This window comes from Panthera pardus, unplaced genomic scaffold (genome assembly GCF_024362965.1).
Source record: "Panthera pardus isolate Hobbes unplaced genomic scaffold, ASM2436296v1 HiC_scaffold_24, whole genome shotgun sequence".
NCBI lineage: Eukaryota > Metazoa > Chordata > Mammalia > Carnivora > Felidae > Panthera > Panthera pardus.
This window is the reverse complement of record NW_026526810.1, coordinates 127,036,252-127,061,458: the sequence shown is the minus strand read 5'-3', so window position 1 is coordinate 127,061,458 and position 25,207 is coordinate 127,036,252. Positions and strand designations below refer to the sequence as shown.

Sequence of the window (25,207 nt, the reverse complement as noted above, 5' to 3'; positions counted from 1 at the left end):
CTCCTTCTCTCTCTGCCCCTCCCCCGCTTACATTCTCTTTCTCTCTCTCTCTTTCTCTCTTTCTCTCTTTCTCTCTCTCTTTCCTCCCCTCTCTTCTCAAAATAAATAAACTTAAAAAATCCTTTATTTTAACAACTAATGTTAGTATTTTGACACATTCTCTTCTACTCACACACACGTATATGGTGTTATTAGTTACACCCATTTCCCATAATAGTAAGTCTTTGTAATATACTGATTTTTGCTATTATAATTAATAGTGCAGGGGCGGCTGGGTGGCTCAGTCAGTTAAGAGCCCGACTTCGGCTCAGGTCATGATCTCACGGTTTGTGAGTTCAGGCCCCACATCGGGCTCTGTGCTGACAGCTTAGAGCCTGGAGCCTGTTTCAGCTTCTGTGTCTTCCTCTCTCTCTGCCCCTCCCTCCCCTGCTCGTGTTCTGTCTCTGTCTCTCTCTCAAAAATAAATAAATGTTAAAAAAAAATTATATAATTAATAGTGCAGTGAGCAATCCTGTACTGATGCCATGCCTCAAATTTCTCACCATTTCTTCCAGTTATTCTGAGGTTTTTGGGTTAAAGGACAGAAATATTTTTTAAGGTCTTGGTATGGATTTCTAAACTGCTTTCCAGAACGGTTCTCAAATGATACTTCTATCATGCTTATTTCACATTCTATTTTTTGCCAGAACAAATTGGTCCAAACAGACGTACCTTATTGACAAACTGCAAGATTCACAAGTAGATCTAAGAAAAGGGAAACATCTTTAAAGTAGAAAAACAAATCCCTTCTTTACTTAAAAAATTACTTTAGGTTGGAGAAGCCTGGGTCACTCAGTCGGTTGAGCATCCAATTCTTAATTTAGGCTCAGGTCGTGATTCCAGGGTCATGGGATCGAGCCGTGCGTGTGGGGCTCTTGTGCTGAGCGTGGAGCTTACTTAAGATTTTCTCTCTGTCTGCCCCTCTCCCCCATCATGTGCGCATGCTCTCTCTCTATGTCTCAAAATTAAAAAAAAAAAAGTTTATTTCTTTAAATGTTTGAGCATCAGTGAGGCTCCTTCCTGGTTGGAGGACAGTGGATTGGGAAGGAACATGGGCAGTGATGGTTTCCAGCCCCAGCGGCATCCTCTGAGCCTGGCCTGACCTTCGAAATATCGGTGGGAATTTGAGAACTAGAGAATATCTTATAGAGTCACAAGTTGCTGAGAAGAGTTCAGAACGAACTTCTTGGTGTTTCTGTCCACCATTGCGTAGCATCCAGAGTCTTGTTAGACTCAGTAGTAAAGGAGCTGAGGAACAGCTGTAGTTTCAAATATTAGGCCTTTCACCAGAATTCCTGATTATTAGGCCTACAGGTTCTCTCTAGCTTCTGTCCCTGGGAACTTGGCTCTAAGGTTATCGCGCTCTTCCCTCTGACCCTCTCCAAACTGACCCTGGTGCTAACTGTTATTCAAACAAATTCTGAATTCAAATTCAGGGTTTTTTTTTATCTATTTTGTTACACATTCTAATAGTTTTTTTTTCTTATAGACTATTTGAAGCTTCATGCCTAATGTAGTAACCACCGTATTCATGCTTGATCAAACATAAAAATACTGTTTAAAAATCTACCTGTTACAAAGTAAGTCATAGTTTATGAATGAGTGTCAGGCAATGTTTTCACAGCCGTATTTTTTTTACAGTAGTAATCTCTCAATCCATTTTACCTATTATAAAAGCCCAAGTGAAACTCTTACTACACCAGCAGTGTCAGTATAAAACCTACCGCATTCACAAATTGAATTAGTGCGTGTACAACTGTTGTGTAAACCGTAAAGTATTCCACAAATGTGTTAGCATCATCGTCTTCTCTAAGCGTAGCTCTGAAATGATGCAGATTCTCTCCTTCTGTTACTAAAAAAGTGTTACCCAACAAAGAGGCAGTTACTGGGCATTGTTTCCATGGTCGCGGATTGCTATGATTTTTTAATTGTCTGACACCTGAGCCACTGCTTCGGTGGCACGGCATAATGCGATTCACTTTAAGAAACAAGCTGCTAGAGGTATTTTGAGCAGAAAAGGTTTTAACACAGAGACTCAGGGCTTACGCAGTCTTAGGAAGAGCAAGCGGGCGGTGCGGGCTGTAGCCAGGCTTCCAGAATTCCACAGACCAGCCTGTTGGAAGAGTGCAACCAACCGCCCCGGTTGGGAGGATGGGAAATCAGGACACGGAGTTCAAGAACACGTTGCCATAGCTGTGATCCTAGGGTCTGGAAGCTTGCCACCACGGTTGCCTAGACGTGGAAACAGGAAGTCAGCCCCCACTGCGGCTGCCGGGAAGCCGCATCCTGGGACCGGCTCCATGACTTGACTTGCCCACAGAGAACAACCAAAGCAGCAGGAAGATGGTCGTGCCTCATTTCTGCGAGCGCTCAGTTGATTACCAGCATCCTCGCTGTACAGTGACCTCCAGTGGTGTTTTTAGCTTTCTACCTTCTGATTCTGAGGGCACATTCGAAGACACAGTGGGAGTGGGTACTGATTTGCTGTTTGAACATGTTGCATCTTACTGTGTCAGCAAATATGAGAGGGGTCAGGACTGTTTCAAGGCTGGCAATTCCTTTACTTCTCACTTTTCATAAATTTAAAGTAGATGAAGACTGTCCCTCTAAAGCTGCTGTCTCACCCACCACTCTCTTGTGTTCTGACATGTTGGCTTGGCTAGAGGGGGAAAAGGGCGGGGGGAGAGATCTGATGTGCCAGGATTGATTCCTCCTGCCTTGCAGAGGCGGACCCCGTTACCGGGATGGACTGCTTTCTCGTGCACACCCTGTTGTCGGGATGGGCTGCTGGGAACCTACCCTCTTGTGCACTGTTAGCCACGCACGCCTGAGAGTAAACTGAGGCAGATGGCAATATGCTTGGGTTTTCTTTGTTGCTCATATTTAAAACAGGAGACTGAGACTCTGGAAGACATCGTGTGCTATTCTATTTGTAGAGTTGCTGGCAAATTTAAAATTCTGGTTCCTTTAAAAATCCTTCTATGCATTTTTTGAAAGCTATGGCTTCTCATTGCAGTGTCAGCTGTTTATGTTTTTTTTTTAATTTTAAACATATTATGTATGTATTATGTGAAATAATTTTGAATTTACTTAAAAGCAGAACTAGTTCTCAGAACTCCTTATACTCACCCAAATTCCCTAATTGTGGACATTTCTGAGGAATTTGAGAATAACTTGCAGACATGACTTGCCATTACATTTCAGTACTTTAGTGTATATTCTTTAAGTATTTACATCATAACCATCGTGTTTAAATGTTTTCAAACGTGGATTTTTCTGACGTCGTTCTCCCTTCTGCAAAAAATCCAGGGAAAATTTATTTTAATATAATAGATGGTACTGCAACTTGATAACGCATCTTAAAAAGTTATTTTAACTTCTTTCCCTTTATCAAGTATTTGGTGGATGCGTACCATGTGACGGGCAGTGTTTTAGGCACTTGGGAAGTGAGATAAGGTTTGTGCTCTTGTTAGCTTGAAGAGGGAGACAAACAGAAGAGTATCAGATGGTGCTAAGGTGACGCCGAAATTGAAAGGAAGTGAGGAGATAGTGAGAATGGCTGCTGGCTGCTGTATGTGGGCTGGTCAGCAAAGGTGTCTCTGAGGACATGCTGAAGCTCGGAGCTGGACGGCAAGAAGAAGGCAGCCGTGGGAAGGTCATGTTAACTGGCATGGTAATTTGAGATGCTTAATGTTCTCAAAGGTGCTTATTTCCAGCGACTTCCAACAATACTAAGGATCTGTAAGTCAAAACACCTACCTGCCAGCGAATGCTTTTGCTTATGTGTTATTTCGCGGTGAAAATCTTTACCTGTTGATTTGATAATTCAGATTTTATATCTGGGTCTCCTAGGATCAGCACTGTGCTACTTTTAAGTAACATATATCAGAGTGATTGCTCTGGCCTTCTTTTGTGGAGGTCATGACAGTGACTCTTTTGTGGAGCCATTTAGTTTCCATGCGCAGTTTTTCTCGTGGCATATTTATTCTTCGGGTTTGGGTTTTAACATACACTCACCTTCACGTGTTTCAGGCAGCAGCAGCAGCAGCATCCACCAGCACAGCTTTCCCACCCACGCGAGAGGCCAACCACAAGTTCAGGTGCACTGGGCAGCGATCCAGGTATGCCTCCCTGACTGTGCTGTGTTTGACACGGGCTCCATGTGGTTTTTGGCTTGACAGGCTTTTTTCTCCCCTCTTGAATTACACTGAAATTCATGTATGAATTTGGAATCTACTAAATTTCCTCAGATTAAGAAGCATTAAGAAGCAGACTTAAGATGAAGAAGCAGACTAGAGCATTCAGTGGATATGTTGCTTTAAAATTCTAAACAGTACTTGCGACTTCACAGTAATTAATACACCCTCCAAAAGTTCCTCGGAGATAAAGAATATTGGTAGCGGGAAGATACGCTTTACCACCTGGAAAACTGAAAACGCCCAAGTGTAGTCTAAATAATAGGAAATCGAGAGTTAGTGATCAGGCCTTGGTTTAATAGGTCTTAAACTTTGGTCAGTTCCTGGTAGTACCAGTTGAGTGAAAAAGCAACTATGTGACAAAGGCCTTGTAAGCAGAACATGTGAAGAACTCTCAAAACTGAAATAAGAAAACTCAAGGGGCAAAGGATTTGAACAGATACTTCACCATGGTTGACAAATAAGCATGTGAAAATACGATCAATATTAATAATCATTAGGGAGATGCAAATTAAAAAATTTTTAATGTTTATTTACTTTTGAGAGAGAGAGATCTCTGCGAGCGAGCGAGCGAGCGGGCATGAGCAGGGGAGGGGCAGAGACAGAGGGAGACACAGAATCCGAAGCAGGCTCCAGGGTCTGAGCTGTCAGCAACACAGCCCAAAGCAGGGCTTGAAATCACAAACCATGAGATCATGACCTGAGCTGAAGTCGGACACCTGACCGACTGAGCCCCCCAGGTTTCCCTAGGGAAATGCAAATTAAAGCTACACACCTCATTATAAGAATGGCTTCATAAAACCATAAAATTGACAATACCAGGTGCTGACTAGGATCAGGGTTGCCATGACACTCCTGTGCTGTTAGTAGGAATGTAAAAGTTTGAAAAATAGTTTAGTATTTTCTTATAAACTTAAATGTGCACTTAACCATGTGATTCAAAGGTCCCGCTTGAGGTATGTAAGCAAAAAAAAGTAAACTTAGGTTCACAGGAAAACTTGTACGCGGATGCTTAGAGCAGCTTCCTACTTGTCAAAAACTGGGAGCTACCCAAAAGTTGCCCTTCGGCTGGTGAATGGATGCATGTTTGTGGTACTTGGAAACCACGGACTACTATTTAACAATAAAAAGGGACGAACTGGTGCTTTTCCCGATTCCTCCTGCTATTTACAGCTAACAACCACGGACATTTATATCAAAAGAACATACGAAAATTCTGAAAGCTAGAGAAGAGACAGACGGCTTAGGGGGCTCAGGACCAGAGGGATCACATAGTGGCATGTGGCCTGGGTGCTCTCTGCTTCACACACCCTGGATTTGGTGAAGAAGCTATGGCACAGACCCAGTAAGCCTGCTCTGTGTAGTCAAAAGGGACTGCGGAGGGGCGCCTGGGTGGCGCAGTCGGTTAAGCGTCCGACTTCAGCCAGGTCATGATCTCGCGGTCCGTGAGTTCGAGCCCCGCGTCAGGCTCTGGGCTGATGGCTCGGAGCCTGGAGCCTGTTTCCGATTCTGTGTCTCCCTCTCTCTCTGCCCCTCCCCCGTTCATGCTCTGTCTCTCTCTGTCCCAAAAATAAATAAAAAACGTTGAAAAAAAAATTAAAAAAAAAAAAAAAAAAGGGACTGCGGAGCAAGTAGAGTCTTTTATATAATAAATACTCTAGTCCAGCCAAAGAGGGTCATAAACTGGCCTTATCGTCACCCCACCGCATCAGCACGGGCCAGGTGGGAGCATAGACTGGCATCCCCAGCTGGCAGGCACGAGCTGAACGTCCCACTTGCCTGGCCAGGGTGGTGTGGCCAAATGAGGAACTGGGATTTTCATTTCCTCCCGGAGAGAATGAGGGGCCCTTTCCCATGGGGTCTGTGGTCACAGGGAGCCTAGACTTCCACCCAGCCATACGAGGCGTCCCTCTGGTTTCCCGCAGGGTAGTTTCAGAAGAGGCCTAGTGGAGAATCCGGAGGCAGTGATTTGAGGCAGTAACGAGGCCACACCCCCAGCGTCGGTGAGAGGCAGTCCGGAGGCATTCCTACCCTTCCAGTCAGGGAGATCTTAATGGAGGACAGTGGGGAGCCAGAAGTCCCACGTGTGCACAGCAGTCACGATCGCACACACGCTCCCCCTCTCTGGCCATAGCAAGGCAGCACCCTCTCCCCCACTGGTACTGTGTCAGAAGAGGCCTGCTGGAAGAGAAGACCCAGGCTTGTAACATGCAACATGGCAGATGTCTAGGATTTGATCGGAAGTATTTATCGTACCAAGAGCCAGGAAAGATTCAACTTGAGAAAAGACCATTCATCGACACCACCACCCAGATGACACTGATGTTAGAATTCATTAATCTCACAAGAAGTTTTATTTTATTTTATTTTTTAATTTTACTTATTGTGAGAAAGGAGAGAGCATGAGCAAGAGAGGGGCAGACAGACTGGGAGGGAGAGAATCCCAAGCAGGCTATGTACTGTCAGTGCAGAGCCTGACATGGGGCTAGATCTCACAAACCAGGAGATCATGACCTGAGCTGAAACCAAGAGCTGGACACCTAACCGACTGAGCCACCCAGGCGCCCCTCACAAGGATTTTTAAAGCGGCTATCATAAAAATGTTATACTGAGCAATTGTGAACATGCTTAAAACAAATGAAAAAATAGAAAGCTTCAAGAAGGAAGATATAAAGATGAACTAAATGGAAAGTTTAGAACTGAAAAATAACAGTACCTAAAATTTAAAAATGTAATGGGTGGGGCGCCTAGGTGGCTCAGTCGGTTAAGCGTCCGACTTCGGCTCAGGTCATGATCTCTCGGCCCGTGAGTTCGAGCCCCGCGTCGGGCTCTGGGCTGACGGCTCAGAGCATGGAGCCTGCTTCCGATTCTGTGTCTCCCTCTCTCTCTGCCCCTCCCCCATTCATGCTCTGTCTCTCTCTGTCTCAAAAATAAATAAACGTTAAAAAAAAATTTAGGAAAAAAAATTAAAAAAATAAAAGGCTTTATTATAAAAATAAATAAATAAATAAAAATAAAAATGTAATGGGTGGGTCCAAAGGTAAATGGAAGGACAGAGGAGAGAATCCATGAACTTGAAGACGGAACAATAGAAAGTACCCATTCTCAGCAACAGAGAGAATTAGACTGGACAAAACAAACAAAGCCTTGGACACCCGTGGGACCATAGTGGAAAGCTCTAAGGTGTGCACCATGGGAATCTCGGGAAATAAGGAGGGTGGGCTGAAAAAGCATTTGAAGAAATGATGGCTAAAAACCCCAGCTTGGGCAAAAGATCTAAAACTCCAGATTTAACTGAGAAAACCTGTAACAGTTAAGCCCAAAGAAATTTATGCCAAGACATGATAATCTAGCTTTTGCAAACTGAAACAAAAGAAGAAAATCTTGAAACCAGCTAGAGACATCTTGCCTGCAGCAGTTTGTGTGACAGCAGATTTCTCATCTGAAATCATGGAGATCAGTAGGAAGTGGCATAACATTTTTCAAGTGCTGAAAAGACACTCTCAACCAAGAATTCCCAGTGAAAATTTCCTTCAGGAATGAAGAGAAAAATTAAGAGAATTTCTCACCAGCAGACCCACCCTAAAATTATGGCTGAAGGAAGCTTTCTAAACAGAAATGATAAGAGAATTCATCTGGGAACCTCAGAAAGGAAAAAAAGAACAGTAGAAAGAGTAAAAATATGGGTAAACAATAGATGTTCCTCTCCTTTTGAGTTTTCTAAATTATGTTTAATGATTGAAGCAAGAATTAGAACATTGATTTGGTGTTTGGTGTATATGTAGAAAATATTGGGAGAGTAAAGGATGTAAAAGGAGGTGAAGTTTCTACATTTCAACTATTACAGCCAGTCTGGAAAATAATTTGTCAATTTCTTTAAAAACTGAACGAGTACTAACCATACAACCTGGCAGTTAGACTCCCGGGCGTTTATCCCAGAGATATGACAACTTAACCGTCCATGTAAAAACCTGTACACAAATGTTCATAGAAGCAGCTTTATTTCTTACAATCAAAAACCGGAAACAATCATACTGTGCTACAGGAAGATGAATGGTCAAACAAACAGTAGTACACCGTGGAATACCACTCAGGACTAAAAACAAACCTGCCGTTGATACATGCACCAACTTGGATGAGTCTCAAGGGCATTATGCTGAGTGCAGAAGAAAATCTCAAAAGATCTCATTACAGTGTGATTCAATTTGTGTAACATTCTAAAAACGACAAATGTGTAGAGGTGGAGAACAAATTAGTTGGCTGCCTGCAGTTAGGGAAGGTCGGGGCAGAGAAGTGGAGAGCAGGAAAGAGATCTTTGTGGCACTTGAACAGTTCTCCATCCTGATAGTGGTGCTGGTGGTGACACAAAATCTTACACGTATGATGAAATAGCACGGCACGACACACAACTTTGTACCGATGGCGTATCCAAGTTTGGGTTTGAGCTGTAGTTACATAGGATTTAATTACTGAGTTTAATTGTTGAGTTAAAAATTGAGCTGAAGTGTACACGGGACCGCTCTGAACTATCTTTGCAACTTCCCGTAAATAAACAATTATTTCAAAACAAAGTTTAAGGAACAGATTACGTATATATACAACTAAGTTCAATTTTCTTTCACAGCATAATGCCTTTGTTTTGAAATATAGAATAAATGTACTTTGGGGATTGACCACACAGGGGCAGCATAAGCAAATTTTGGAGGGCAGTGGAACAGTTCTGCACCTGGGTGGTGATGGCGGTTATACAGCTTTGTGTACTTGTCAGAACTCGTAAAACAGTAAATGAATGCATGTGACTTTATGCAACTATTACAAATCAAAATAGGCAGTTGTAGTGGTCAGACCGAAATACATTTTCTAGGAGCTTACCTTTTTTTTTTTAACGTTTATTTATTTTTGAGACAGAGACAGAGCATGGACAGGGGAGGGTCAGAGAGAAAGGGAGACACAGAATCTGAAACAGGCTCCAGGCTCTGAGCTGTCAGCACAGAGCCTGACGCGGGGCTCGAACTCACGGGCCGCGAGATCATGACCCAAGCCGAGGTCGGACACTTAACCGACTGAGCCACCCAGGCACCCCTAGGAGCTTACCTTTTGATGACTTTGAGAATTTTCCCAAAATGTCTAAGAGATAACGCTTGTTTTCTTTCCCAGCAGGAGATGCTATGAGCGAAGAAGACATGCTTCAGGCAGCTGTGACCATGTCTTTAGAAGTTGTTAGAAATAACTTCAAAACGGAAGGGAAAAAATAATAGCTTTTACAAATCATTTAGACCTTCGTACTTTCCAGCATTATCCTGGGTGATTACAGCATAGACGGTCCATTTTAGTAATGTGTCCAAGGAACAACGTTCAACAGAGGAAATAAGGCTTTAGGCGGTTTGCAACAAAAAGATGAGCAAATGGAAAAATGTGTCAGTTGTAGGACTAAATAACGATCCTCCAAACACTAGCCAAAGAGGCATTTAGCAATTAAAGACATTGAAAATGGTTTTCTAGAGGTTCCTTTTCTTTTTGAGTGTGCAATATCCAACATGTCTAAAGTTAGGGCGTTTTTCTTGGATCTTTTTGCAGACCAGCTAATTAGCTCTTGCCACAGAACTTTTTCCGTTCATTTTCTTTTCATCCTTTCTGGTCTGGTCGGTTGGCTCGCTTTTCATCATCTCTTAGTTGCTTTTATTTCTCATTAACCAAGTTAACCTTTTAGGACAGTCTTTTCTATGTTGATAGGAGTAACGGTTCCAGAAGGATTAGCTGCTTTCCCTCCAGTCACGTGGCGTGCCCTTGGATGTTTTCTCTGATCACAGTTTCTTTGGGACGTGGTTTTCCTTACTTTTCTACAACTCTTTTGAAAGATGGTAATCTTTCTTGAGGTTTTGCTTCCTAAGCCCTCTAAGATGGGATCATTGTTTCGTGATTCTGATGCATTCCTCAACTCTGAAATCAACTCTGCACAAATATTTGAGAAGAAATGAGAATTTTTTAAATATGTGAGCACATCCTTTTCCAGATGCTTTATGAATGTCTTCTCAATTATGTCAGACCTTTACAGCTTTGCTGTAACCCTTTCTCTGGCACCTTGATATTTCCTTGTCTTCTCCAATTGAGAAAAATAGGAGAAGCACGGTATGCAAGCAAGTTTCATTCCGTGTATGATTTAACAAATAATACCCACCATGAATGTATGAGGGACAAAGTTTGGCTTTTGATTTACTTGCAGTTTCATTTTCTTCTCTCTTGTGCCTGGAGCTCTCCGTTCTGTTTACAGTGGAGTCACGGAGCGTAGATGTCTGCTTCTGATATACATCTTGTAGCAGGATAGATAGCTTGCCAGAGATGATGGTCTGGAACATGAAAATAATCTAACAAAAATACATTTAAATTTATACTGTGATTTGACACTTGCATCATGTTTAAGTAGCTAAAGAATTACAGAAGTCACACAGTACTTACTGGGTCTGTAAATACGAAAGTCTTTAGTTTTGATAAACATTTTGATTGGGATGCACAGAGTTTGTATCTGGGTCAATATAGTGGTATGATTTTGGTGGAAATTAATTGTCTGTCTGAAGTGGACATTTCGGATTCCGTCACTTATTCCCCATCCCTCATTCTCCATCCCCCTTTTGAAGCTCTTTTGAATGTTGAGTTGTTCATAAGCTAAAAGTTAGGAAATTTCAGCCGACGGCTTAGAAAATTAAAGTATGGTATGTTGCCATGACTAGTGTATGGCTGTACACATTTTATCAGGGAAATTTTTTTGATCTAGGATTTATGGCTGAGTTGAAAAGAGATGAGAAAATGACTTTGTATGATTATGAAGTAGCTTTTTTTTTTTTTTTTTTTTGGATAGAGACAGGTTTTCTTTTTAGTCATTATTTTGTGCCAAATAAAGTTTTCTGAAGTTTCCCTTGCAAAATTAGACACTTTTACTTTAAAATCTAAAGTTTTCTTTTGAGAATCGAAACGTTTTCAGAAGAGTTACAAAACTTTAGAACTGTAAGAGACATTGGAGTTTAGTACTGCTCTCAAGATTTACAAACCAAAATATTTTAAGAGTGAACATTTCTGCCATTATCCCCAGTATGCTTGTCCTGTTTTCCATGGATATTTGGCTTTTACGTTTTCCCATTGAAAAATTACATTCGACTTTTCATACACTTAAATGGATGAGCTACCTAATATAAAAATGAGTAAAGAAATATGCAGAAAGTTTTAACCTTAGAGTTTATAAAGTTCTTATATTACACACCTTTATTAAAGCACTTAAGGAGATATAGCATGTTGATCTTCATTTAGGGATTTTTTTTCTTTTTTTTTTTTTTTTTTTAAGCAGAGCTGAGCACACACTGGATACATTTGTGAATGTGTTTATTTAGTTAGTTTCTTATGAATGTTATACTCGGCAGGCAGATCCAGAATGACTAGGGAACTGCCAATTTGTTTGAATTGGCTTAAACTTAATTTAGATTCCGTTTCTTAATCGATTGGCCAGTATGAAAAAGATGCCAATGCCTGTAACTACAGTATCAGAAAACTTAGTTATACAAAAGTATAGTTCACACATCAGTAACTGCTATTTACCGGAATCATCCTGCAAGAAAGTCAGAAACAATGAAATTCACAAAAACTGTCCTGCTAAGAACTCTATATAAAGCTTTCCATTCTGTTTTGCCAATTGGGAACACCTTAATGTTTAACATTTAAACTATTGGTATCATTTTTCTAATGTATAAGTTGCATTACCAGGATAAAATACCTACAGTGGCTATGCTAGTGTTTAAAGTTCAAACAAGTTTTGGAAACACCACTTTCATATTTTGAGATGTTATGGATTTAATAAGTAGTTATTTATGTTTTTAAAATCACAGTAGTTAAAAAAAATTCACAGGTTAACCTCTGATCTAAAACCATCAATAAACACTTTTTACAGTAATTAACATAACAAATATTTCAATAATGTACATTGTTTGAAAAGATTTCTGCAGGTAAACTCTATTTTAACTTTTAAGATCTTGGTCAAATAATTTACAATTCACAGAATATGTAAGGAGGTGCTTTTTTTTTTTCTTTAAAACTTGATTTTTCTTAATTAAGACTTTATTCATGCCAAAGTTAATACGGAAAAAAGCTCAAAACTGGTTGAAGATCATTATAGGTAAAACTACCAATAGTCTGTGTTATTTCACTTAAGTTGAATAAAGTAATTTTTATTCCTGTCAGAGCCTAAATTACATTTTTAATGTCTGCATGTTTGATACTCCTTAAATAGTATCATGCGAGTGCCAAGATTTATTAAATGTCTTAAAATTGGCCCATTGGATCCATGCAGATTCAAAAAAGATTGAGTCAGTGCATAAGCAAAGTATAGTGATAGAAATTAAAATGTCTCCAGTTGAAATAAATCTATGTTTTTAAATTCTCGAGAGGACTCAATAATCAATATTATGATGATTTTCTATTAACTTTATTTGCAACTGGGAAGCCCAGCGGCCACTACTCTAAATTGTTGTATCTGAGCCCTAACAAGAATGGAGATATTGTATATGTGATCTTAATTAAGAAAAACCAGATTGGATCAACTAACCATTTCACCAGTGTCGATCATTTTTTCATATTTTCAAAAAGAAAACTGTATTCCTGGTCTCTTCATAAACCAGTGTTTTTTGCTAAAGAAAGGAACTGGTTTATATTTTAAAGTCTTACGTTAACAAAAGTATTTTGTTCATTTTGTTTTCATGAATGAAAACATTGATATGGTTGGTTAATTCTTGAATTTTTATTTATTTATTTGTTTTGAAGAAAATCTGTGCTATTTTTGTTTCCCCCCAATGTTCTGGCATTTTAAGAATTAATGCTAGTAACATCACTTCTAAATTTACAGTTATTTGGCTCGCATGTTTAATTAATAATAGTGTATCAGTAAATATCTTAAGACCGGATTCATAGACAAGGAATGGGAAGCAATAGTGAAATATATGTGGAAATTTCTGATTCATTTAGGAAGCGCTTCACTTGTTTCTTGCATAGTTCAAAGGTGAATGTTTCCAGGAATTTTTTAAAGTTTTTTTTTTAAAAGAGAAAAACGTACATTTGAATGTGAAAAATAGAATTTCTACAACACTGGACTACTAGAAATAACTTTTTAAAAATTACTGTTGTGTATAAATTATTTGAAATTCAAGTACAAAACACACCCGAAAAAGCATTGTCTTTTGGCCGTGACACAAGTGCACTGAGGCACTGCCGTTTGCTCAGGACCCAACTGTGCGGCCCTCGGGGTGTGTTCCTCCTCCCTCTTGAGCTCTCTTGCGGTTACTAGACACACACAGACCTTCCTCTCTGGTCCTCGGAAAAGCCGGGCTTCCAAAGCACTGTTGAACACTGACGGTTCTCTTATTAATGTGGATGTTCAATGAGTTGTATTTTAAATATCAAAGATTATTAAATAAAGATAATGTTTGCTTTTTTATTTCTGCTTCCGTTTGTGCTGATTGTTAATTCCTAGTCTCCCTATGCAAAGTGTGGCGGAGGGACCAGCAGCTTCTGTACGCCTGAGGGCTTTTCGGAATAGCAGAGCTTCAGGCCGCAGCTACTGGGTCAGAACCTGCATTTTTAACAAGATCCCCCAGGGAATTCACAGAGATTCAACTTCGAGAAGCGCTGTTTTGTGGGCTGCTTGGCACTGATACTGAGTTCCAGCTAACTGCTGCCGAAGGGCCCGTTATTACGGGATCCTCTGGTCTTTTCCAAGGGACGCTAAGAATTCCAAATGTTTACTTGAAATCTGATTTTTAAGTGGTTTCTCAATTGTTTTTTAACCTTGAGGGCCAAACAAAGCACATTAGTAACAGTTTTTAAGAGTACTGTTTTTTCTTCATTTTATCCAATTCTAGACACCAGAATCCAGCTGTAGGGATGGGAATCCACTTGGACCTATGAAGAATTCTAGAATCCTCAAATCATAATGAGGGCGGTATATCCATTTTATCCTTAATTACGGTTGGGTGCAAATGTTGAAATATAAGTTTCAAATTGATCACGTACATCTTAGCAAAGCTTCATAGCTTAATGCTTAGAAGGACCATTTCATTGAATTTGGATGCCACCAAATGGCTCTGATCTCACCAACACCTACTTGTGGGCTCTAAGAAATACGTTGATTCAAAGCTAAAACTTTATATATCAGCTAAAAACTTTATCTTTTAGGGGCGCCTGGGTGGTTCAGTCAGTTAAGTAGCCGACTTTCGCTCAGGTCATGATCTCACAGCACATGGGCTCGAGCCCCGCATCAGGCTCTGTGCTTGCTGACAACTTAGAGCCTCTGGAGCCTGCTTCGGATTCTGTGTCTCCCTCTCTCTCTGCCCCTCCCCTGCTCACACTCTGTCTCTCTCCCCCCAAAATAAATAAACATTAAAAAAATTTTTTTAACTATCTTTTATAAAGGGAATGTGAGGGTTGTCTTTATCCTGAAGATTTGCATGTTTGAGGACCCTTTAACCATTTTGTATCTGTGTCACCAAATGCTCACAAGTTCATTTTTTAAGTAATTTGGGTCAGGCTGACCTCTTGACATTTCCCCTTTACACACCGTGGTTCTAGCAGGCCTCCTTATGGGTCTTCAAATAATCTGTGCTCTCCCCACCCTCCCCCGCCCCCGGGGCTCTATAACATTCTCCTTGCCCCCTTCCCTTTGCTGTTTTCATATTCTTGCCCCTGAAGTGTGTTGGCCATCCCCTGCTATGAGGACTCTTTCAACTGGGACTACCCACCTTTGCTGTGCCATGCTCTCCCCCAAGATTGTTCCAGTTCTTTCTGTGTCAGGAACCACCGCTACCCTTTGTTCCTGGCTGCTAGAGAGAAATAATTGCTGTGGCATTCATTCACTCATTCAACAAAACATTTGTGCACTTCCCATGTGCCAGGCATGGTTCTGAGTTCTGGAAACAGTCATGAATAAGACACTGTGCCCTCATGGTTCTTGCATTCTGATTGGCTGTTAGGCAGAGGAAATCTTGACCATCTCAGAGCTGTCACAACACGGGCAAGGGATCTGCGTCATTTTACATACTACTAAACAAGGTTGTTTCAGCTCTCTGGGCGCACACGCGGTGGGGGCTCTGGCAGCTTGAAGGCAATCCTCTCTGACAGACAGAAATGGGTGTTGGTTGTTGGGAGCAAAAGCACCCCAGGAAGAAGTATGCACAGAAGTGGTAAAGGGGTGAAAGGACCAGGAGGGGCCACCGGCATCTTCTGCGATAGCATCTATCCAGGCAAAAAGTTAGGGTCTGATAACCACGCACGAAGGGGAGAACAGACTTTGAGGAACAATTAGCAGTCACTGCCAGGTGAGGCAACAGCAAAAGCAAGATGTAGCATTTTGGGGGAAGATGGAAAGTTGATACAGGAATGAGCAGAGATAAGGAAAGGAAATAAGGAAGTTAAATACGAATTGTTAAAGAGAAGTACACCCAACAGTAAACACTAAAGAAACAACTATCTTGAAAGGTGGGGGTAGGATGTGGACTGAAATCAGGAGGATTAATTAAAGGTCTCTGAAAATAGATTCCCCAAAAAGAAGGCATTCATCAACTAAAACAAAACAAAACAAAACAAAACAAAACAAAAGACATGGCTTTTGAAAGGGTCTGCCAAATGCCCGACATAATGAACGACACTACAAACAAACTCATCATTAATTTCAGAGCATCAGAGGTAAAAAAACAAGGCACAGAGAATAATCAGAGAAAAATAGAGCAGGAAAACAGAGCTCTAGGTAGAGAGATTGAGTCTAAGCAAATAGAATTCTTGATGCTTTCTTGCACACAGAATTAGCATGTTTTACAATTCTCTTGATGCATTCTAGAAGGACTTGCGATTCTGTAGTGACAGAAAAATGTGCAAATTAAAAATAAGGAACCTGATGGGGAAGGGCACCTGGCTGGCTCAGTCAGAAGATTATGCAACTCTTGATCTTGGGGTCATGAGTTCCAGCCCCATGCTGAGGGTAGAGATGACTAAAATAAATAAATAAACTTTAAAAAATATAGAGGGACACCTGGGTGGCTCGGTCAGTTGAGTGGCTGGGTCTTGATTTCAGCTCAGGTCATGATCTCAGGGTTCATGAGATGGAGCCCCACCTCAGGCTCTGTGCTGACAGCGTGGAACCTGCTTGGGATTCTCTCTCTCCCTCTCTCTCTCTGACACTCCCCTGCTCATGCTTGTTCTTTCTCCCTCTCAAAATAAATAAATAAACATTTTTAAAAATATGGAACCTGTTAACCTCAGAAAAATAGAGTTGAAAAAAATTTTTAAATGTAATCTTTTAAAAATTTTATTTATTTTTATTTATTTTAACGTTTATTTATTTTTGAGAGAGACAGAGACCGACTGTGAGCGGGGAAGGGCAGAGAGAGAGACACACACACAGAATCCCAAGCCCACTCTAGGCTCTGAGCTATCAGCACAGAGCTTGATGCGGGGCTTGAACTCACGAATTGTGAGATTGTGACCTGAGCCGAAGTTGGACGCTTAACCGACCAAGCCACCCAGGTAGGTGCCCCATCTTTCTTTTGTTTCTTTCTTTCTTTCTTTTTTTTTTAAGAAATGTAATCTTAATACAACCACTTGGCTCAGTGATGAACAATGCTGATGTGGTTACATAAGGCAAACATCAATTACCAATTTACTGATAATTACCATACCACTGTCCTGGGAGCTCAAAGGAAATCAGAGGTAGAGGCTAGTACAAAAGTACTAAATCTCTTACTTTCCATAATAGAAAGTCAGTAGACAATGTCTCAAATTAATGAGAAAGTGGCAATTTTAAGCATCATTTATTTAGAAATTCAGAGGGAAAGATCAGACTGATACTTAAAGGTCTGCTTTAAAATGTGCTTTTGTGGCGTGCCTGCATGGTGCAGTCGGTGATGCGTTCGACCTTCATTTCAGCTCAGGTCATGGTCTTGATGAGGAGAACAAAGACAAGAAGTGTATTTTAAAGTAAATCTTACAGCTTGCGGCCCACTGATACCTGAGACACACAGTGCGTGACATTCCTCAAGAAGTTCACTGCTGCTTTAATGTCTTAATGTTTACACTTCACTAAAAACTAAAAGGTCCTGTAAGACCCTGACTTCGGCATACAAAAATTCCTTAGTAACCTACGTTACCTCTACCCCTGTCCCTCCACAAATTAGACTATATCATCAGCCACCCCTCCCACTTGCACGTACAGCTCTTTCTGCCCACGGGTCCTGTCCCTGTGCTTGAATAAAATCACGTCTTTGCACCAAAAACGTCTCAAGAATTCTTTCTTAGCCATTTGCCCATGAACCTCAGTTTATAATTTCATCATTTTGGTGCCTTTACATGTGGCTTAGAGTCTTTTAATCTGGACTCTGAGTCTCAGTGTGAACTTGGTGAGTATTTTCTCTCCTCTTCCTTTACTCTCACTTCAGGGGCTTTTCAAGGAGTGTGGTCTCATTGGAACACTTTCAAGTCGAGTGCTCAGGCTGCAATCCTCCAGCCTGTGGCTACTTACTGTATGGGGAGGAGAAAACCTGCTTTTTGGCTGGAAGTTAGTACCCTGGCCAGAATAGTAGTAAGACCCAGAAACTTGATGCCCCCTCTTTTTCCCTGTCCTTATACAAACTTGTCTGTCTTTTGGGCACGGGACAGCCACCTAAGTCACTAGGACGGCTGCTAATCTTAAAGACTCCCTTTTGAGGTTTCCTCCTCATTGGCCTAACGTGATCCCCTCCACCTCTGGTCTAGCGGCTTCTGGCCGAGGGGCCTCCACCGGGAGCCTGCTGAAACCAGTACCGGACTGAATTAAAACCCAATCGGGGACCATTTCGTAGGGAAGTTGGCTGTACAGACTACATGTGTTGGAATGTCACTTAGAAGTCCACATGATGGACTTCTATCTTTACTATTTTTCATCAGTGTCCCCTACTCACTACTGAGGTTACCAAATTGGATAATTTCCTCTTGTAAAACTTTTTGAGTGTTTTTTATGGGTTAAAAACAGCATGGCCTTCACGGCAAGGCATGGCATAGCCTTCAAGGCAAGGCAAGGCACGGTATTTCACTCCATTCACCAGGCACCCATTTGTAGCCCAGGATGCAATGGGGCAGGGTAGGGGGGACACGGGCATCCCTCCCATGGGGTCTTTATGTTGGAATGGTGATCAGTAGCGATTATATTCGAAGGACGCCTCTGATTGCCTTTGATGCCTGGAACCTCTAAATATCCTGTGTAGGATGCCACCTGGGAATCAGGGGGGATTTTTTAGTCATGGACCTTTTCTGCTTTTCTAGGAATGTGGGATCTTCTTCAGTCCCCAAGGACTCTCCCTTGGGATGCCTTTTAACCCACTGGAATCAATTCGGATTGCATGATCCAAGGGAAAAAAAACAAACAAACCAACCCTGATCTTCTTTAGTAATATTGCCTGGCCTCAGTACTCCTTAGAAGATGAGGGAAATGGCCCATTAATGGAACATTAAACCTTAATACAATCTATCAGTTACATCTCTTCTGCAAGAAACAGGGCAAATGGACTGAGGTACCCTATGTCCAGGCTTTCACGGCCCTACATCAGGATCCAGACCTGAGGGCCTCCTGCAGAATGTGTCTATCCACTAGCCAGGTTAACAAACCCCCGTTTGGACATACTGGATGATGAATATCTAAATAGACCCATGCCACCTAACAAATCTGGAGGAATTACTGGCCAGTCCAGACAAACAGGAACCTGGCCCTGTCACTAGTCCCCTCTTTTATAAGCCCCAAGACCCCTCTGCTCCCAGCCCAGCTGGACACACTAGGAGTGGAACTCCCTGTCTCCCAGGAGCTTCACTAAATTTGGATTGTATCCTCTTAGGGAGGTTGCTAATAGAGAAATGGGCACAATTAGAGTCTAGGTCTCATTCTCGATGGCCAATCTGGCTCAGATAAAACAACAATTAGGACAATATTCCGAAAGCCCTTCTCAATTTATTGAGGGCTAAGCATTTATGATATTTGATCTGACTTGACAAGATATATATATATCATATTAACTTGTTGTTGGACCTGAGAGTAAAAAAAAAAAAAAAAACAACAACCCATATCTGGGCAGGGGCTCAAATGCAAGCTGGTGCAGCCACTCTGGAAACCAGTATGGAGGGTCCTCAAAAAACTAAAAATACCTACCTATGACCCACCAATTGCACTACTAGGCATTTATTCACGGGATACAGGTGTGCCGTTTTGAAGGGACACAGGCACCCCCATGTTTATAGCAGTACCATCAACAATAGCCAAAGTATGGAAAGAGCCCATATGTCCATCAATGGATGAATGGATAAAGAAGATGTGGTATACATATATAATGGAGGATTACTCAGCAATCAAAAAGAATGAAATCTTGCCATTTGCAACTATGTGGATGGAACTGGAGGGTATCATGCTAAGTGAAATTAGTCAGAGAAAGACAAAAATCATATGAATTCACTCATATGAGGCCTTTAAGAGACCAAACAGATGAATACAAGGGAAGGGAAACAAAAGTAATATAAAAACAGGGAGGGGGACAAAACAGAAGAGACTCATAAATATGGAGAACAAACTGAAGGTTGATGGAGGGGTTGTGGGAGGGGGGATGGGCTAAAGGGGTAAGGGGCACTAAGGAATCTACTCCTGAAATCATTGTTGCACTAGATGCTAACTGATTGGGATGTAAATTTAAAAATAAATAAATAAATAAAACAAGTTAAAAGAAAAAAAAAAGTTCACTGACGAACTGGCAATGAGAGACAGGGAACGTTATCCAATAGGTGGCGCTGCGGTCCAAAACACTGAGCCACACTGGAAATACCAAGAGAGTAGACTGGGAAGGGAGAGATGAGATCATATGATCACTTGTTTAACAGAAGGAATGAAAGAAGGATTCTTTAAACCTGTAAACCATGATAAAATTCAAGAAGTTACTCAAGGAACTGATGAGGATCCAGCTCTATTTCAGGGCCATTTAATAGGAGCCATCCATAAATATACAAATCTGGATCCAACCTCACCTGAAGGAACAGCTATACTAAACACTCATTTTATGTCAGTTGGCACCTGACATCTGCTGAACACGGACTAAAATGGCTCTCAGCCCTCAAACCCCCACCCAGTGCCTACTAGGGGTGGCCACTGGAGTCTTTAGTAATAGAGATGCGGTGTTAAAGCAAGAAAGGACCAGAGAGCTAAATTGCAGGGTAAGTACAGGCTCAAATATTGGTTGCCACTATCGCGTATTCCCTACAACATCAGACTAACCAGGGATCAAAGAAAAAACCGGTATCAGACAAAGAATCAGGTAAGTTCCCACGCTATGGGTGTGGCCAGACTGGACATTGGAGTAAAGAATGTTCCAACAGGGGCACCTGGGTAGCTCAGTCAGGGAAGCATCTAACTCTTGATTTTGGCTCAGGTCATGCATGATCTCAGTTTGTGAGTCTGAGCCCTGTCATAGTTTGTGAGTTCAAGCCCGGCATCAGGCTCTGCGCTGACAGCACGGAGCCTGTATGGGATTCTCTCTCTTTGCCCCTCCCCTGCTCCTGCACTGTAGCCGTCTCTCTCAAAATAAGTAAATAAACTTAAAGAAAAACAAAGAACAAACAAACAAAAAGAATGTCCAAACAAAGGCTCTCCTCCGGGGCCATGTCTTGTCTGTAAAAAACAAAAACAAAAACAAAACAAAAAGAAAATAAAAAGAAAAAAACAGTGACATTGGAAGAAAGGAAGGCAGGAACTTGCTTCCCTGCCTGAGAGCAGGAACCAGAGGATGAGGCATGATGGGGCCCTGGGGCTGGTCTGGCTCCCTTTGACATCAAGATGACTGTGCCCCGGGTTACCCTGGATGTGGAAGGTAAGTTTGTCAATTTTCTTATTGATATAGGAGCCACTTTACTGTGTTCTTATTCAGCACTCTGGCTCTACCTGTTTTTCTAGCCATAAAATTGTTGGCGGAGAGGGGGAAACTACAACGTGCCGCCAAACAATGCCTTTAACTCGTAAGTACAAGACTGTCACTTGGTAGCTCATGTTTTTCAGTCCTTCCGTCTTGTCCCACTCCATTACTTGGAGGAGACTTACTGTATAAACTAGGAAGCAGGTTTGCTCTTACTAAAGAAGAGGACAGCTTGTTCTCTTTTACATCTGGGGAATTAAAACCTTATCCTGGTATCCCTTCTAATATCTGGAAGGAAGTAAATTCACAGGTCTGGGATTGCGATGTCCCAGGATGGGCTCTTAAAGCCCAGCCAGTTAAAGTGACCTTAAAGGACCTAGGCATTATACCTCTTAAAAAAGCAATAACCATTAAAACCTGAGGCAAAACCTGGGCTACAACAACCTATTGACAAATTTCTCAAACATGGTATTCTCAAACACCTTGTCAATTTCCTTATAACACTCCAGTTTTACCAGTAAAAGAAGCCAAATGGTACAAGATTTAAGAGCCATTCATCCCAAAGTGCCAAATCCATATACTATTCTCACCCAGGTCCCTGGTGATCCCAACTGGTTTACAGTACTTGGTTTAAAAGACGCCTTCTTCTGCATCCCTCTAAGTGAGCAAACACAGCCACCATTTGCTTTGGAACGGGCTTCACCTTCAAACCCACAGCCTGCTCCATTGACTTGGACAGTTTTGCCCCAGGGATTTAGAAAAAATTCTCCTTTGTTCAGGGCCACACTTGGCAAAGACCTCCATGGAACCTCCTCACCACAAGGGACTATAATTCAATATGTGGATGGCATTTTAATCTGTAGTCCCAGTAAAGAAACGTCTGATAGTAATTCTACAACTTTACCTAACTTCTTAGCAGACAGAGGGTATTGGGTCTCCCCTAAAAAGACACAAATATCTAGACAAAAATTACAATATTTGGGATATGAACTAACACCAGGACATCGTACCTTGTCTATTGACAGAAAAAAGGCTATATTAGATCTTGGACCCCCCAGCTACAAAGAAACAGTTCTGCACTTCCCTGGGTATGGCAGGCTTTTATCACCTGTGGATTCCTGGATTTGGGGTCTTAGCCAAACGATCATATGATTCAATTAAAGGCCCCGAGGAAGAACCTTTACTCTGGACAAAAGCCCAGCAGACGGCCTTTCAAACATTAAAAACTAAACTTTCAACAGCCCTGGCTTTGGCTCTACCAAATTTAGAAGAACCTTTTACTTTATAAGTAGCAGAAAAACAGAGACAAGCTTTGTGAATTCCTACTCAAAAATTAGGAAATGAGAGGGTGCCTGGGTGGCTCAGTCAGTTAAGAGTCCAACTTCGGCTCAGGTCATGATCTCACAGTTTGTGGGTTCAAGCCTCGTATCGGGCTCTGTGCTGACAGCTCAGAGCCTGGAGCCTGCTTCAGATTCTGTGCTTCCCTGTCTTTCTGCCCCTCCCCTGCTTGTGTTTCTCTCTCTCTCTCTCTCTCTCTCTCTCTCTCTCTCTCAAAAATAAATAAATAAACATTTAAAAAGTTAGGAAATGAAACAAGGCCAGTGGGATATTTTGCAAAGTCACTTGGTAATGTAGCTCAAGAGTGGCTGATTTCGAGCAGTATCTGCCACAGTCCTCCTGGGAGAAGGAGCTTCAAAACTTACTATGAGACAGTCCTTGACAGTGATGACTCCACACCAGGTTCAAAGTGTTCAGAGACCAAAGGCCACCGATGGATGACGGGAGGCCAACTTACTAAACAGGAGGCTACACGTTTAGACACACTGGAAATAGTACTTAAAACCTCTCAGACTTTAAGTCCAGCTACCCTTAAGCCTGGACCTGACCATCATACTTCTCTGTTAGAACATAATTGCTCAGATATTACTGATCTTATTTACTCTGGTAGACCTGAATTAAAAGATTCCCCTATTGAAAATGCAGATGACAATTAGTTGACTGATGGCAGTGGCATCCTGGATAATGGAGAAGGAAAAGCTGGATATGCTATAGTTAGTTTAATCAAGACCATTAAGGCAGAAGCCCTTCCAATAAATACTTCTGCTCAAAAGGCTGAATTAATAGCACTTACCTGTGCTCTTCAATGAGCAAAAGGCCTCTGAATATGCTTTCCCAATACTACATGCCCATGGGGCAATCTGGAAAGAAAGGGGATTATTATCAAGCCATAACTACCCAATCAAATATGGGCCTGAAATCATTACTCTCTGTGAGGCAGTACACCTACTTTAGAATCTAAAGGAAATAATTTGGCAGACCATGCAGCCAAGCAGGCAGCACAAAATAAATATTAAGTCTTATACCAGTTTTGACTCCAGTAAAGTCCATAACTCCAGCCTACTCAGACCAAGAGGCTCACATAGTACAGGAATGGGGATATCCAAAAATGCACAGGACCGGCTTGTTAAAAGGAAAAATCTTTTTTTTTTAAATTTTTTTAAACGTTTATTTATTTTTGAGACAGAGAGAGACAGAGCATGAACAGGGGAGGGGCAGAGAGAGAGGGAGACACAGAATCTGAAACAGGCTCCAGGCTCTGAGCCGTCAGCCCAGAGCCCGATGTGGGGCTCGAACTCATGGACAGTGAGATCATGACCTGAGCCGAAGTCGGACGCTTAACCGACAGAGCCCCCCAGGCGCCCCAGGAAAAATCTTTATGTTCAAAAATAACCAATGGAAGGTAATAGAGGGTTTACACCAGGCTACTCATTTGGGCAAAAATGCCTTAGAACATATAATTTTAAATATATATATTTAAAAAATTTTTTAATGTTTATTTAATTTTGAGAGAGAGACAGAGAGAGAGAGAGACAGAGAGACAGAGAGAGAATGAGACAGAGCATGAGCAGGGGTGGGGCAGAGAGAGAGGGAGACACAGAATCCCAAGCAGGCTCCAGGCTCTGAACTGTCAGCCCAGAGCCCGATGTGGGGCTCGAACTCACAGACTGTGAGATCATCACCTGAGCTGAAGTCGGATGCTTAACCAACTGAGCTACCCAGGCACCCCTAATTAAAAATATATTTGATGGGGTAAATTTAACAACCACAATTAAACAGGTCTGCCGATCCTGTATTGTTTGTGCACAAGTAAATCCAGAAAGCGCAGCTCACCCTCCTCCACTTTTGAAACTGGTCCAAAGGCATGGAACATATCCAGGAGAGGACCGGCAGCCTGATTTTATACAAATTCCTCCTTACAAAGGCTCTAAGTTTCCACCGGTGTTTGTTGATACTTTCACTGGATGGATCAAGGCCTTTCCTTGTAAAAGAAAAGGCCATGGAAGTAATCAAAGTTTTGTTGCGAGAAGTTATTCCTAGATTTGGCTTTCCACAATCCCTGCAAAGTGGCAATGGTCCTACTTTTACTGCACAAATAACTCAACAAAAAGCACAGGCTTTAAAAATTAAATATTTTCTATATTCAGCCCGGCATCCACAATCCTATGGGAAGGCAGAATAAGCTGATCATGCTTTAAAACGGGGCGCCTGGGTGGCTCAGTCAGTTAAGCATCCAACTTTGGCTCAGGTCATGATCTAGTTTGTGGGTTCAGGCCCTGCATTGGGCTCTGTGGTGACAGCTCAGAGCCTGGAGCCTGCTTCAGATTCTGCGTCTCCCTCTCTCTCTCTCTCTGCCCCTCCCCCTCTCAAGCTCTCTCTCTCAAAAATAAATATTGAAAAAAAATGTAAATGACGACACCATAACTAAACTTAGTTTACAGAATGAGGAAAATTGGGTTATTCTCTTGCCACAATAGGACTTCTCAGAATGAGAGCTGCTCCAAGGACTTAGCCCTTCTGAGTTATACAGAAAGCCACTTCTCACAGTGGACTTGTTAGATGAGGATTACCATGCTCTATTAAACTCTTCTTTCGAGGCTGGTCTAATTCGTAAGTTACTTAATGAATATACCTAACACATGCCTCCAAAACCTGACTCAACTGTAACTGGAAGTCCACCCGTGTAAG

At 41.7% G+C, this 25,207-nt stretch overlaps 1 protein-coding gene across 6 annotated transcripts in view; it reads left to right on the top strand.

Annotated features, from left to right (window-relative positions):
* ATXN3 (ataxin 3) overlaps positions 1 to 13,710 on the top strand; it is a 38,147-nt gene extending 24,437 nt beyond the window's left edge. For 4 of the 6 annotated variants that reach the window (XM_053889717.1, XM_019462077.2, XM_053889720.1 and 1 more), the window contains 2 exons: positions 4,072 to 4,160; positions 9,393 to 13,710. In XM_053889717.1, coding sequence (XP_053745692.1) covers positions 4,072 to 4,160; positions 9,393 to 9,490 — 187 coding nt within the window. In that variant the 3' untranslated portion in view covers positions 9,491 to 13,710. The remainder of the gene's footprint in view (positions 1 to 4,071; positions 4,161 to 9,392) is intronic. The other 2 variants (XM_053889721.1, XM_053889716.1) reach the window with 1 other exon arrangement.
* The last annotated feature ends 11,497 nt before the right edge of the window (positions 13,711 to 25,207 follow it).